Source organism: Staurois parvus, unplaced genomic scaffold (assembly GCF_062004578.1).
Source record: "Staurois parvus isolate SC_StPar_1 unplaced genomic scaffold, SC_StPar_1.0 ptg000294l, whole genome shotgun sequence".
NCBI lineage: Eukaryota > Metazoa > Chordata > Amphibia > Anura > Ranidae > Staurois > Staurois parvus.
This window is the reverse complement of record NW_028318090.1, coordinates 4,417,501-4,433,767: the sequence shown is the minus strand read 5'-3', so window position 1 is coordinate 4,433,767 and position 16,267 is coordinate 4,417,501. Positions and strand designations below refer to the sequence as shown.

The following is a 16,267-nucleotide window of genomic DNA, read 5'->3' as shown; positions in this document are numbered from 1 at the left end:
AAGAAAGCTTTTATTTTTTTGCAACAGAGGAACATAAGGAGGTAGTAAACTCAGTACTGCATAATGCTGTTAAACACAGATCTGCATTTCAATCCACATTACAATCTGACCAGATATGTTAGAGCACTATTTCAGTGTCCTTACCAGGGGCGGACTAACCATTTGGAAACTCGGGCACTGCCCGAGGGCCCGGGGTCAGTAGGGGGCCCCATGAGATGCCCCTGGTACCTTTTTCATAGGCTTTGAGTTTGGGCAAGGACACAGGGGCCCCATGATCCCCTATTGCCCGGGGGCCCCATGAGTTGTCAGTCCACCCCTGGTCCTTACTTTATTTGTATCCAATGTTTTATTTCTTCCAATGTTCCTAAAGCCGGTGCCATCTTTAGGGAAACATACTGCATACCTTCCAACTTTCTGAGATGGGAATGAAGGACATCTATTAGCAAACATTTGTAGGCATAGGACACGCCCCCTTAAAGGAGAATTGTACAAAAAAATAATTGGTTAAACCCACAAGTGCTTTTTTACCACTATTAGTCCTTTATATTGGTGTTTGAAATTTACACATGCAGTAATTTAGGAATTGAATGAAAGGTTTAGCACTCAAAAACTCTTATTGATAGATAAGTAGTGCATTTTATATACAACTGTATAGATCAGACCAAAATGAGGAGCAAATGAGAAGGAAAGAGGGACAGAGGGACAGAGGGACTTTGTTCCAAATGAGGGACAGTCCCTCGAAATCAGGGACAGTTGTTAGCTATGCTACTGAAGCTGATTCTAACCTTACTTCCGCCCTTCTCCTACATAGCTACATGTGCCACAAGAAGCCTCTTTATTATTTGCATTGTCTGTTTTGTATGGTTTTCCATTGGGAAAATGGGCACTTTACAGGGCAGGTATGCAGCTATCATCTTTGCTTCCCGTGTGCTTGCTACGTTACAGTGTAAAAAAAACGTGTGATGTAGCTAGCCACGTGGGGTTTCAGACAGAGATGATACTCTGAGCTCTCGTGGGACAGCTACAGTGCCGAGGAGTGAGGAATATGCCACCACGGCACAATGCTATACACTTTCATGGCACACAGACTGACAGTCACTGTGCCATCAATGTGAACTGAAATGCACATGTGCGAATGATGCAATCCGACAGAGAACAGGGCAAAATCTTTTAAATGATGCATCTCAAAAGGGATTTATTTATTACAGGTACTTATATAGCGCTGTCAATTTACGCAGCGCTTTACATATATATTGTACATTCACATCAGTCCCTAACCCTCAAGGGGTGTACAATCTAAGGTCCCTAACTCACATACATACTAGGGCCAGTTTAGACAGGATCCAGTCAACCTACCACCATGTCTTTGGGGTGTGGGAGGAAACTGGAGTACCTGGAGGAAGCCCATGCAGGCAGAGGGAGAATATTCAAACTCCAAGCAGGTGGTTGGGATTTGAACCAATGACCCTAGTACTGCCTCAGGTGGAAGTGCTAAGTATTTAGCCACTGTGTTGCACAGGATAGAAAGGAACCTACATGTAAGTCTTATTTGAAGGTTTTACATGGCACTGAGTAAAGAGATCGAGTTTAAATGGTACAGTATATTGGTACATAGGGGAGCTGGAATTAAAAAAAAAAAAACACAAAGAAAAGGTGAACTTAGCCTTTAAGTGTACATCTGTGCTAAGGGCCATACCCACACGGGATGCACAGGTATTCAGCACATCTGTGTTCAGGCAGTCCCATTCATGTCTGTTGGGATGCAGCAGCTGCACAGACACAGGCGCTGCTCCCAATTTGATTTCTCTGTTGTGCATGTCGCTGATCACAGGCAGTGTGAGTTCAAGGTCAGATTGGGTGCAGCCACTACATTTGTGCAGCCGCTCCATCCCAATTGACATGACTGGGGCTACCTGAATGCAGCTGCATGGAACACCTGTGTATTCTGTGCGGGCGTGGCCCTTTGCACGAATGTATGCGTAATGCAGGCCATAGACGGTTTGTTTATTGACCGATTTGTCGTCTGAAAAACAAAACATTGTTCGTTCTGTAACCCGATGTTGCCACCAATGATTTTGAAAATCGGCCGTTTTTCATGAATTTTCCAGCATGACCAATAAACGAAATGAGAAGGAATCACGAAAATCGGCTGATGCCATTGCCCCACTAACAGTGCGAAAATCGGCTGATGCCATTGCCCCACTAACAGTGTGAAAATCGGCCGATGCCATTGCCCCACTAACAGTGCGAAAATCGGCCGATGCCATTGCCCCACTAACAGCGCGAAAACCAGCCGGTTATTCTTTCGGACGAAAAATTGGCCAATAAACAAAGTGTCTATGGCCTGCATAAGAATAATTGTGTGAATAAGGTCTAGAAATGAAGACAAAGCATTTATTGGCACAGCCCCCAACAGCATCACATGCTCCCCATTGTATCAATAGCCATGGAACATCTAGAACATTGGGGTTACGCAGGGTCATGTAAAAATATAAGTATATGATTGTAACCTCCCTGGCTTTCATCACTGCCATGGCAACTAAGAAACCTGGGGAGCCGACAGAGCCCAGTTTAGCGTGACTTCTTTGGTATGTGCGAAGAATCCCACGACTGATTCGTGTATGACCCTACTGTGGATGAGTCAATCGATTATCAAACTATGCTCATCTCTTGTAAAGATCCTCTGCTGGTGGGCACCTTAGAAAATGTGATATCACCAGCACACAATCTTAAAAATGCAGACAGGATATGTTTTGATCACCCATGAATAGTGGCGTTTCGAGTCCACAAAGGACCTTTATCTCTAAGGGAGAGGTCCAGAGTGGTCTTGAAACATTGCTGTTGATGGGAGATTAATAAATGTCATGTCTGCATTTTTAATGGTGTGCTGATGGTATCGCATTTTTGAAATTATGTTATGAAGGCGCCATCTGTCACTTCCTAAGTGGCCTCGAAAAGTCACTATTGATAGGTGATCAATAAATGTCCTGTCAGCATTTTTACGAAGGTGTGCTTTTAATATTTTTTGGATTTAGGTTATGGTGACTCACTTCACCCCAGCTCTGGTTGTTGCGGTGGTCTATAGCTGTATGGAGTTCGATGAATTCTTTATATCTACAGGCACCCTAGAGACACAGCCCCCTATAGCGTCACATGCTCCCCAATGTATCAACAGCCATGGAACAGAAAATTGGGGTTATACAGGCTCATGGAAAAATAGAAGTATATGATCTTTGCCTCCTTGGCTTTCATCACTGCCTTGGCAACTAAGGAATCTGGGAAACCGACTGAACCATGTTTAGCATGGCGTCTTCTGTATATGCAAAGAAGCCCACGGATGATCCATGTATGACTCTGCTGCAGATGAATCACCCAGTGGTTGCAAGAGATGATCAAACTGGGCTCATCACGTGCAGAGATCCTTTTGCAAGCGGGCACCTAGTAATTATGGTATCACCAGCACACCATCTTAAAATGCAGACAGGATATATATTGATCACCCCTAATTAGCAACATTTTTTAGGCCACTCAGGAACTCTCCCTTGTAGGTAAAGTGGCAGATGGCACCTTCGTAATAAAAGTCCAAAAAATGCAATATCCTTGGCACTCGATCCTAAAAATGCAGACAAGGCATTTATTTGATCACCCATGCTTAGCAATGTTTTGAGCCCACTAAGGTCCAATTCCTCCAAAGGAAAGGTCCAGAGTGGTCTTGAAACATTGATATTAGTGGGTGATTAATACATGTCTTGTCTGCATTTTAAGGATGGTGTGTTGGTGGTATTGTATTTTTTGTACTTCTATTATAAAGGCGCCATCTGTCACTTCATCGTTGAGGGAGAAGTCCTGAGTCGCCTTAAAACATTGTTATTGATGGGTGCTCAATTCAGCCTTGAGGGAGTGGTCCTGACTGGCCTTGAAACGTCATGTCCTGTCTGCATTTTAGGAAGGTACACTTTTGATATTGCATTTTTTGGAATTAAGTTATGATGGTGACCTCCGTCACTTCACCCTTGAGGGAGAGGTCCTACGTGGCCTTGAAACGTCATGTCCTGTCTGCATTTTAGAAAGGTGTGCTTTTGATATCGCATTTTTTGGAATTAAGTTATGATGGTGACCTCCAACACTTCACCCTTGAGTGAGAGGTCCTAAGTGGCCTTGAAATGTCATGTCCTGTCTGCATTTTAAGAAGGTGTGCTTTTGATATTGCATCTTTTGGAATCAAGTTATGATGGTGACCTCCGTCACTTCACCCTTGAGGGAGAGGTCCTAAGTGGCCCTAAAACGTTATGTCCTGTCTGCATTTTAGGAAGGTGTGCTTTTGATATCCCATCTTTTGGAATTAAGTTATGATGGTGACCTCCGTCACTTCACCTTTGAGGGAGAGGTCCTACGTGGCCTTGAAACGTCATGTCCTGTCTGCATTTTAGGAAGGTGTGCTTTGATATTGCATCTTTTGGAATCAAGTTATGATGGTGAGCTCCATCACTTTACCTTTGAGGGAGAGGTCCTACGTGGCCTTGAAACGTCATGTCCTGTCTGCATTTTAGGAAGGTGTGCTTTTGATATCGCATCTTTTGGAATCAAGTTATGATGGTGACCTCCATCACTTCACCTTTGAGGGAGAGGTCTTAAGTGGCCTTGAAACGTCATGTCCTGTCTGCATTTTGGGAAGGTGTGCTTTTGATATTGCATTTTTTTTTAATTAAGTTATGATGGTGACCTCCATCACTTCACCCTTGAGTGAGAGGTCCTAAGTGGCCTTAAAACGTTATGTCCTGTCTGCATTTTAGGAAGGTGTGCTTTTGATATCGCATTTTTTGGAATTAAGTTATGATGGTGACCTCCAACACTTCACCCTTGAGTGAGAGGTCCTAAGTGGCCTTGAAACGTCATGTCCTGTCTGCATTTTAAGAAGGTGTGCTTTTGATATCGCATCTTTTGGAATCAAGTTATGATGGTGACCTCCGTCACTTCACCCTTGAGGGAGAGGTCCTAAGTGGCCTTAAAACGTTATGTCCTGTCTGCATTTTAGGAAGGTGTGCTTTTGATATCGCATCTTTTGGAATCAAGTTATGATGGTGACCTCCATCACTTCACCCTTGAGGGAGAGGTCTTAAGTGGCCTTGAAACGTCATGTCCTGTCTGCATTTTAGGAAGGTGTGCTTTTGATATTGCATTTTTTTTTAATTAAGTTATGATGGTGACCTCCATCACTTTACCCTTGAGGGAGAGGTGCTAAGTGGCCTTGAAACATCATGTCCTGTCTGCATTTTGGGAAGGTGTGCTTTTGATATTGCATCTTTTGGAATTAAGTTATGATGGTGACCTCCGTCACTTCACCTTTGAGGGAGAGGTCCTAAGTGGCCCTCAAACGTCATGTCCTGTCTGCATTTTGGGAAGGTGTGCTTTTGATAACGCATTTTTTGGAATTAAGTTATGATGGTGACCTCCGTCACTTCACCCTTGAGTGAGAGGTCCTAAGTGGCCTTAAAACGTTATGTCCTGTCTGCATTTTAGGAAGGTGTGCTTTTGATATCGCATTTTTTGGAATTAAGTTATGATGGTGACCTCCAACACTTCACCCTTGAGTGAGAGGTCCTAAGTGGCCTTGAAACGTCATGTCCTGTCTGCATTTTAAGAAGGTGTGCTTTTGATATCCCATCTTTTGGAATTAAGTTATGATGGTGACCTCCGTCACTTCACCTTTGAGGGAGAGGTCCTACGTGGCCTTGAAACGTCATGTCCTGTCTGCATTTTAGGAAGGTGTGCTTTGATATTGCATCTTTTGGAATCAAGTTATGATGGTGAGCTCCATCACTTTACCTTTGAGGGAGAGGTCCTACGTGGCCTTGAAACGTCATGTCCTGTCTGCATTTTAGGAAGGTGTGCTTTTGATATCGCATCTTTTGGAATCAAGTTATGATGGTGACCTCCATCACTTCACCTTTGAGGGAGAGGTCTTAAGTGGCCTTGAAACGTCATGTCCTGTCTGCATTTTGGGAAGGTGTGCTTTTGATATTGCATTTTTTTTTAATTAAGTTATGATGGTGACCTCCATCACTTCACCCTTGAGTGAGAGGTCCTAAGTGGCCTTAAAACGTTATGTCCTGTCTGCATTTTAGGAAGGTGTGCTTTTGATATCGCATTTTTTGGAATTAAGTTATGATGGTGACCTCCAACACTTCACCCTTGAGTGAGAGGTCCTAAGTGGCCTTGAAACGTCATGTCCTGTCTGCATTTTAAGAAGGTGTGCTTTTGATATCGCATCTTTTGGAATCAAGTTATGATGGTGACCTCCGTCACTTCACCCTTGAGGGAGAGGTCCTAAGTGGCCTTAAAACGTTATGTCCTGTCTGCATTTTAGGAAGGTGTGCTTTTGATATCGCATCTTTTGGAATCAAGTTATGATGGTGACCTCCATCACTTCACCCTTGAGGGAGAGGTCTTAAGTGGCCTTGAAACGTCATGTCCTGTCTGCATTTTAGGAAGGTGTGCTTTTGATATTGCATTTTTTTTTAATTAAGTTATGATGGTGACCTCCATCACTTTACCCTTGAGGGAGAGGTGCTAAGTGGCCTTGAAACATCATGTCCTGTCTGCATTTTGGGAAGGTGTGCTTTTGATATTGCATCTTTTGGAATTAAGTTATGATGGTGACCTCCGTCACTTCACCTTTGAGGGAGAGGTCCTAAGTGGCCCTCAAACGTCATGTCCTGTCTGCATTTTGGGAAGGTGTGCTTTTGATAACGCATTTTTTGGAATTAAGTTATGATGGTGACCTCCGTCACTTCACCCTTGAGTGAGAGGTCCTAAGTGGCCTTAAAACGTTATGTCCTGTCTGCATTTTAGGAAGGTGTGCTTTTGATATCGCATTTTTTGGAATTAAGTTATGATGGTGACCTCCAACACTTCACCCTTGAGTGAGAGGTCCTAAGTGGCCTTGAAACGTCATGTCCTGTCTGCATTTTAAGAAGGTGTGCTTTTGATATCGCATCTTTTGGAATCAAGTTATGATGGTGACCTCCGTCACTTCACCCTTGAGGGAGAGGTCCTAAGTGGCCTTAAAACGTTATGTCCTGTCTGCATTTTAGGAAGGTGTGCTTTTGATATCGCATATTTTGGAATCAAGTTATGATGGTGACCTCCATCACTTCACCCTTGAGGGAGAGGTCTTAAGTGGCCTTGAAACGTCATGTCCTGTCTGCATTTTAGGAAGGTGTGCTTTTGATATTGCATTTTTTTTTAATTAAGTTATGATGGTGACCTCCATCACTTTACCCTTGAGGGAGAGGTGCTAAGTGGCCTTGAAACATCATGTCCTGTCTGCATTTTGGGAAGGTGTGCTTTTGATATTGCATCTTTTGGAATTAAGTTATGATGGTGACCTCCGTCACTTCACCTTTGAGGGAGAGGTCCTAAGTGGCCCTCAAACATCATGTCCTGTCTGCATTTTGGGAAGGTGTGCTTTTGATAACGCATTTTTTGGAATTAAGTTATGATGGTGACCTCCGTCACTTCACCCTTGAAGGAGAGGTCCTAAGTGGCCTTGGAACGTCATGTCCTGTCTGCATTTTGGGAAGGTGTGCTTTTGATATTGTATTTTGTTAATTTATTTTATGACAAAGCCATCCATCACTTTACCCTAGCACCTACTGTTGTTGTAGTCTATTGCTGTATTGAGTTCACTGGATTCTTTAGATCTACGGGGACCCTAGGGACACAGCCCCTTACATCATCACGTCCTCACCATTGTATCAACGGCCATGCAACATCTAGAACGTTGGGGTTACGCAGGGTCATGCAAAATATAGAAGTATATGATCGTTGCCTCCCTGGCTTTCAGCACTGCCATGGCAACTAAGAAACCTGGGGAGCCGAGAGAGCCCGGTTTAGCGTGGCCTCTTCCGTATGTGCGAAGAAGCCCACAGCTGATCTGTGTATGACCCTGCTGTGGATGAGTCAGGCAGCTCCATGTTCCCACACACATCTTGCCTGCGTGCCTGTGGGTGTGACTGTAGCAAGGGGCCGTGTCTGTGCTTCCCCGGGATAATAACGTGTGTGTATGCACCGTTCCTGAAAGCACCGGTATGCCGAGTCGGCCTTATTATTATAACATAGGATTTATATAGTGCCAACAGTTTGCGCAGCGCTTTACAAAATAAAGGGAGACGGCACAGTTACAGGGTTAGGAGGGCCCTGCTAGTGAAAGATTATAAAGAATTAATGAAGTGCTCCGCAACGTAAAGCTTTTCCTATGGTGACAACCCATTAAAGTTCCAATGCCCCCCCCCCCCCCTTCCCGTGGTCGGTGTCTGGTGCCAGCTCTGGCTGTACGTCCGTCCACTAGCTGCAGCTCTCCCCCTCCCTCCCTCCTCGGTGCTGCCTCTCTACTTCTCCTCCTGTGTCTGCTCTCCTCTCTCTGTCTCTCTCCTTCTCTCTTTCTCTCTCTCTTTCGCCCTCTTGCTGTGAGCTGCTGATGATTGTTATTATTCACTCCCTCTCTCTATTGCACTGCTACTGACAAGCGTTTGTCTGCGGGGGAGGTTTTCATCAACTCACAGGCTGTTGTCAGGAGAGGAAATTGCAATAAAGCGGCAGCAGCAGCAGCAGCAGCAGAAGAAGAAGAAGAAGAAGAAGAAGGAGCAGCAGAATCATTAGCAGCCCAATCCTCATCCTCCAGCTACAGCCACCGTCTTGGCGAGCCCCGGAGAGCTGCCACACAGGCTTGTTATCTGTTTGTTATTCCGCTGTGCTGGGGGGACGATAAAGCTGCTTTCCCAGGGAGTGTATTTCATGGGGATGTGTTCAAGGCAAGAGAGGATTCAGAAGGATATCGACATTGTCATCCAAAAGTGCAAGGCGGAGAAGGACTGCCTGTTTTCAGGTGAGTTATCGGGGGCGACAAGGCATCGCAAACCACCCCCCCCAATCCCCTTCCTCCGACTCCCTCCCTTCTCTCTGCTTGCCGTCAGGCTGACAATTACAGGGCTGGTTTGGTCCCATGACGCCCTATTTATTGAAGTGTCTTATATTAGAACTGTATCGTTCCGTGGCGACCGGATTCAAATAGTGCAAGGAGTCACGGCGCGTGCAAACCAATCCGTATGCAGTGCGCGTTAGTTTGCGCTCGCCGTGCTGCTGAAAGCAGGCTTCTGATGGGCTGGGATCAGCAAATCGGTTAGAATCGGAGCCAGGTCACAAATGGAGGGAAGCATCGGATATGAAAAAATGTGGTGTAATTGGTCAACGCCAAAGGGGGTCTTTGTGCCAGTATTAATCTAATATGCACATATTATTGTTAGTCTGATTATGCCGATTAATACACTTTCTATCATTATTAGCATTTCGCATATCAATAGAAGGAAGCTCGGTTAATGACTGATCATACCACTGTCCTCCTCCCATTTATGAATCCTTTATTTTTTCTATACAGGATCCCATTTTCTTGTATCTATGGCATGTGTATAAATCCGAGCTTGCTTTTCCTCTGTGTTTTGCCTTTCCATGCTACGTATAGGTCTATAGGACTATAGATGTGCTGTGTTGTTGCTTTCACTGACAGCTGAAATTCCTCCGGTTGCCATGGCACCAGTGCACTTGTTGAAATAGGGGTTTCCTGCAATGTAAGGTGCCTATAGCTTGCTTACCTCATCAGTGGAGGAGGTGGGAGGGTTGCTGCTGACAACTGGGAATATCTATCATTTCATGTTGTCTTTTTTTTTTTCTTCTAGATTTCAAATACTCGGACTCCACTTTCACCTTTACCTTCCTAGGTGGCACCAAAAGGTACACAGTGCACATATTCTCTAATTTATCAAGAGAACGTCTTGGGCCCTGTGTTATGCATTGACTGTTGTTGCCATGGCACCACCTCTTCTCAGGTTTCTTGTGAAAGCTTGAACAAAAGCCATGCTAAGTCTCGTAATAGCTGAAGGTAAAGCAGAGATAGGGGATGTATGAAGTCACGTGCTGGCTGCAAGTTGTGGTGACAGCATTGCTTTGCCATGTCCATGAAAATAATTATTATCAGTAGGTTTAAACGAAGGGACGGGTAGACCTTAAAGCAGCCTTTCTTAACCTTTCTACCCCAGGGGAACCCTTGAAATTATTTTCATGTCTCGGGAAACCCATGCTTACACCAATTCATTGAAGGTCAGTTGAAAAAAGGCACCTTACATAGGTGGTAAAAATGCCCCCCTCTCACAGTGATGGTCAAAATGCCCCCCTTACAGACATCTGAAAAAGATCATTGGTGTCATGCAGCTGGCTCTGCCAAGTGATGGTGGCACTGGAACTATGCAGGCACCATCAAATGGAAGGTTAACTAGTCACAGTTCAAGGAGACCCTAGTAAACTCTAAATAAACTGTAGGGTTCCAGGAAACCTTAGTTGAGAAAGGTTGCCCAAAAATGTAAAGCAGTCTTTCTTAACCACTCTAACCCAGGGGGACTCTTGAAATTATTTTCACGTCTCGGAGAACCCATGCTTACACCAATTCACTGAAGGTCAGTGGAAAAAAGGCACCTTACATTGGTGGTAAAAATGCCCCCTCCTTACAGTGATGGTCAGAATGCCCCCTTACAGACAGCTATAAAAGATAATTTATGTCATGCAGCTGGCTCTGCCAAGTGGTATTGGCCCTGAAACTACGGAGGCACCATCAAATGAGAGGTTAACTAGCCACAGCTCAAGAAACACCTAACAATCTTTGGGTAAACCTTACGGTTCCAAGGAAACCTCGTTGAGAATGGCTGCCCTAAAATGTACATTACTCCTTAAGCAACCTTTCTACTCTAGAGGAAACCTTGAAATAATTTTCATGCATCTGGGATGCCATGCTTAAACCAGTTCATTGGGTATCAGTGGGAGAAAGACACTGTACATTGGGGGTAAAAATTCCCCTGCTTACAGTGATGGTCAGAATGCCCCCCTTACAGACAACTAAAAGAGATCATTGGTTTCATGCAGCTGGCTCAGCCAAGTGGTGTTGGCTGAGGAACTATGGAGGCACCATAAGAGGTCAACCATCACAGCTCAAGGAACCCCTTGCAAACTTTGGGTGAACCTTACGGTTCCAAGGAGCCCTGGTTAAGAATGGCTGCCCTAAATGTTTGTTACCCCTAAAATTATTATTTAATGCATTTCATTTTAGGTGTATGTAACTGTAGCCTGGGCGGCACAGTAGCTTAGTGGTTAGCATGTCTGCTGTGCAGTAAATGGGTCATGGGTTCAATTCCCAACCATGGCGCCTCCTGCATGGAGTTTGCATGTTCTCCCTGTGCTTGCATGGATTTCCTCTGGGTACTCAGGTTTCCTCCCACACTCCAAAGACATGCTGGTAGGTTAATTGGCTCCTGTCTAAATTGTCCTAGTTTCATCCCTGGCCATGTGGGATCTCCCGCATGGTAGGGGTTGGGGAAAGACCTGGCAACCTACCCTGTAAAATAATTACTAAGATAATTCATGGAAAAAGTTGCTTACGAGTGACGATCCATGCAATCGCCAAGGGTCGGATACGACTGGATAGATAGATAGATAGATAGATAGATAGATAGATAGATAGATCGATCTGTAGCCTGTTCAAGTTTTATTGCTTCCGTTTATTAGAAAAACCTGGTGATCTGGCCTGTCCATTCTATCCATCTTCTTTGATATTCCAATCAGACTATTGCAAGAACAAAAGTAGATCCATACTGGTGTGGTCAATTTGCCTCTCAGTACCACTCTGTTGGAATTACTGTGTACTGTGCCCATGCACGGTGTGCTTGTATGTCCGTGGTCAGTTCAACCGCTACGTCCCCCACCCAGTCCAGCTGTTGTGATTGACAGTGACTCCCAGCAGGCTCCTCCCTGTCAAACTGCATCTGGAGTGCGGTGTACACAGACGTATCTGCATTTCCTTCTAGGTGTATGTACCTGTAGCAGCTCAAGTTTTAGCTGTGTATGGTGTAGCTCAGCATACACAAATGGGGTACATATACTTCCCCATCTGTGTGTGACACCAAAAAGTTTCTACCCGCAGTCTTCACTTACACGCTGCTCGCTTTATTAAAAAGAATGCTGTGCTGTCACTTGACCGCAGAATTAAACCTCAGAAAATGGTAAAGAAAAAACATTTACTATGGGCAAAAATATGTAAATATAAAATACTATATAAATATAGTAACCAAATAATGTTTTACATGGTGCGGTTTCTGCAGTGTGTTGACATACGTGTTAAACACAAGATGGTTTATGTAAAGAACTCTGCTAAGCTGTACTGTTAGATCTGATGCTAAGAATTTGTGCATTATTACCAGCAGTTTGCAGCCCCCTATGGGATCGCTAGATGGAAAGTCATTTGGAAATAACAAAGTATCTTTCCTTGCATTACCAACATTATGTCAAATGTTAAAAGCTGAGCTCCAGGCAAATTGCTGAATTCTCGGTATAAATACACATCTGTGAACAGTCTTTTCTGCCTAGGGATTTGCAATTCTTCCCAGCCACATCAGTGATTCATATACCTCTGCCAGACAGCACAGCCAGGAGGATATTAGAGTTAAAGAATATAGTGGTGTCATCTCCTCAGCACAGGCCTACTGATTGGACAATAAAAGAGCAGAAACACCTCTCCTCCTGTCTGCATGTTCTCCTTGATACTGTAAATGGGATAGCAAGAAACCTATATATTGACAGATTCAAATACTTATGCTAACTGTTGTAAAAATACATTTAAATCCCAACTCCAGGTAAAATGAAAAGCCTACTTTGTGGTGGAACTGCTCCTGCAGTGCGAGAGCAATATGATCATTTAGGTCTAGGGCAGGGGTTTCCAAACTTTCTAAACAAAGGGTCAATTTACTGGCTTTCAGACTTTAGGGGGGCCGGACTATGGCCATTGGGAGTAGAAGTTGTCCTTCGTCATTGCGAGTAAACAATGCATCTTTGACATTAGGGGAGGAATAGCACCCTATTCTTGGTGTAAGTTGCAGAAATAGTGCCCTGTTGTTGGTTTCATTGGGAAGAATAGTGCCCCTTGGTTTGTGTCAGTGGGAGAAAAGGTGCCCCAAGGGCCAGCTAAGGGCAAGGGAGTATTCTTAGGGAACTCTTGTATAAAAAATACTGACCTGCAATTTTTATTATCGTTTAATAGCAACTAAACATGTGATTTCTATCCATCTTAATCAATCATAAAGTAATGTTTGCTAATCTATATGTGAAAAAATATTGATTCAGCTTAATCAGTCTTTGCTTTTTTTTTTGCTTTTTTTTTAATGAGAACTCCTTAGTGCTGGGATAAACTATTATTTTTCTTTTTCAAAATCAAGATTTGATGTTGGAAAGTCTGGGTCCCAATACACCTCAGTAGCCTGTGTATGTAATCATGGGTCTATGGGTGCATTGAGCTTAAGGCCTCAGATCCAGGGAGTCTCTTAGACAGGAAATGTTAAGTGGTACTGGTGACGTAGAAGTGATTATAATTTACAGTTGTCACTCATCTTCTCCTCTGCTCTCACTTTCTAGGATTCTTTGGCATGTCCATATGTTCAAAATGTTGTAATCATGTAAACCAAGTTGCATTCTTATGTATTTCATAAAACCAATGGCACTATTCTATGAAGGCACTGGACATATGGGGGTTGATTTTCTAAAGGCAGATAGACAGTTCACTTTGGATGGGAATTTTCTCTAGAGCTTAGTAAATGAAGAGACGCTCTGCTGACTTTCATCCTCCAATCACGTGCAGGCAAACCATTTTTGTTATATGCATGTGATTGATTTTTTTTGCAAAGTAAAATTTCATAACAATCATTAAGCTCTGGGGAAGATTCAAATACAAAGTGCAACTTCTCTTGCAAGGTGAACACTCTATTTGCCTTTAGTAAATCAACCTCATGGTTTTTGCCAAAGTGGATTGGTAGACTAACATTCAGGCCCATGTAACAATCAGTGGCTTGATATGCACAGTAAGCACACAATTCGTTGGAAACTATATGACTAATAATTCCAGTTGCTTACATTATTACAAAAGAATAATGTCGGTCACGTAGAGTTGGGCTTTAAATAATTCACTCCTAAGATGTGTCTTCACCAAACCATGCATACCCAGCTTTTCTATCCTTTGGCCATCCCTTTTAGTACCTATCCCAGACTTCATGGAACTATGGAAATTGGATTATTGACATGGAACAGGGTAGTTACACCTCACGTCATATTGTCGGACTACTAAATGATAAAACATTATTATACTGACATATTGTTCTTTTGTCACTTTTTTTTCATTGGAAGATTTTGTTTGCTTTTAAAGCTGTCATTTGGTGTTGGGTGCTCTGCTTACTGCTTGTGACATATCAATTTTCTGAGCTCTATATGTGCTGATTAAAAAGATTAAGTTCACCTTTTATAAAAAATAATACATGCACATCTTTTTGCAGGTAAAAAAATGTGCATTTGCAATTTTTTTACACTGGAGCCTGTAAAGCATTGCACTCAAAATCAGAAGATCGTATGGGCAGGCAATTACCGAATAGTAAGAAGAATCAATGAATTATGAGAGTGCTCACCTGCACCCTCAAAGTTCATTAGGAAGTACAAGCCGTCAGCTGTGATGGTCGACGGTAATTGTAGTTCATTCATTCACTGTTATTAAATTGTGATAGCAGGTACAGGGAGAAGATCTCCCACCCACTGCCACAGGGAGGGGGCGATTGAGGGGAGGGGAGGTAGTAGCTAGAACATGTTACATGTTCCACCCGAAATACAGGTGGAACTTGTAACATGTTCCAAAGGTGAACTTTTTTTCCTTTAAAAGGAATATGTCATGAGACAGCAATGGAAGCTACCATTGCAGACCTTCTTAGGCCCTCATAATTCTGTCATAACCAGGGGCGGACTGATCATTTGGAAACTCGGGCACTGCCCAAGGGCCCGGGGTCAGTAGGGGGCCCCATGAGATGCCCCTGGTACCTTTTTCATAGGCTTTTTTGAGTTTGGACAAGGACACAGGGGCCCCATAATCCCCTATTGCCCGGGGGCCCCATGAGTTGTCAGTCCGCCCCTGGTCATAACAGAGTTACTTTAATTTGCTTTGGAATTCAGAGCTAAAAATACACTGCATTGTCATGTCAAAGATGAAAGTAGGAGCACTTTTAATTTCTGGCACATAAACAGTTATTTTTCTGTATATTGTTTAAAGGTGTAAAGCATGGGGGAAAGTGTATGTATTGCAGAGATATACAAAATAATTTTTTCTTTAGGTTTGCCTTGACATGTTAACTTTATTGAATGGATTTCTGCTATTTCCAACATACTTCTGCAAAACTGATTTCATTATATAAATATTCTTGTGAGCGTCGTCTTTATATAATTCATATATGCACAAAAGCTGAAAAATTCATGGTGGCTAGTTACAGGACATAATAAATTTATAATAGAGCATATTAAACATGTGGAAAGCCTAAAGCTAAATAACTTTCTGAAATGTATACCTGCTGTTCCTTGTAAGGGGTTTAAAGTAACACTTTGTTACTTTAGCCACCTACCATTCAGTATATTCACTAGCTCCACAGGAATGCTAAAATCAGAAGTGCTGCAAAATGCAAATATATTACATAACCAGGTGTTTGTGGACACCTGCCCACCACACCTCTATTAGCTCATTAGATATCCATGGGCATAATATTATGTTGGTCCCCGCTTTGCAAGCTATAACAGCCTCCACTTTTCTGGGAAGCCTTTCCACAAGATTTTGGAGTGTGTCGGTGGGAATTTGTCATCATTCAACCAAGAGAGCATTTGGAGGTCAGGTATTGACATTAGATGAGAAGACCTGGCTCCGAATCTGCATTCCAAATCATGCTAAAGGTGTATGTATTGTATGCCAAAGCAGTAGCAGTACCCTTCCTTGAAAACCCCTAAACTCAATAATTTTTAGGCTTATTCACATACATATAGTGTATGCTGGCCCTTGTTTTTCTGTTTGTAGAGTTGAAGCATTTCTTAGCAGCAGCTGATAAGACTGTTCCCATGCTAGAGGTTTATATCAGGAAGTTTTATGCTGGGGACTTTGAAGACATCTTTTCCAAGTACTGGCTCACTCATTACAGCCTACAGGCCTATCAAGGAACCCCCGGACTGCCAGATTCACATAGCTAACAGGGTCCCATCTCCTGTGTGTGCCAAACAAGCCCCTTTTGGTTTGCACCAACCACCCAGCCTCAAGACCACCAGGCTACTGATTACATGGTGAAGAAAGCGGTCCCATCTCTACCAACATACTGCC

At 43.3% G+C, this 16,267-nt stretch overlaps 1 protein-coding gene across 3 annotated transcripts in view; it reads left to right on the top strand.

Moving 5' to 3' along the window:
* The first annotated feature begins 8,420 nt into the window (after positions 1-8,420).
* Positions 8,421-16,267, top strand: part of PARP8 (poly(ADP-ribose) polymerase family member 8) — a 365,263-nt gene continuing 357,416 nt past the window's right edge. Inside the window, exons 1-2 of one of the 3 annotated variants that reach the window (XM_089682697.1) lie at positions 8,421-8,887; positions 9,735-9,789. In XM_089682697.1, the coding sequence (XP_089538823.1) occupies positions 8,797-8,887; positions 9,735-9,789 (146 nt within the window). In that variant the 5' untranslated portion in view covers positions 8,421-8,796. The remainder of the gene's footprint in view (positions 8,888-9,734; positions 9,790-16,267) is intronic. The other 2 variants (XM_089682699.1, XM_089682698.1) reach the window with 2 other exon arrangements.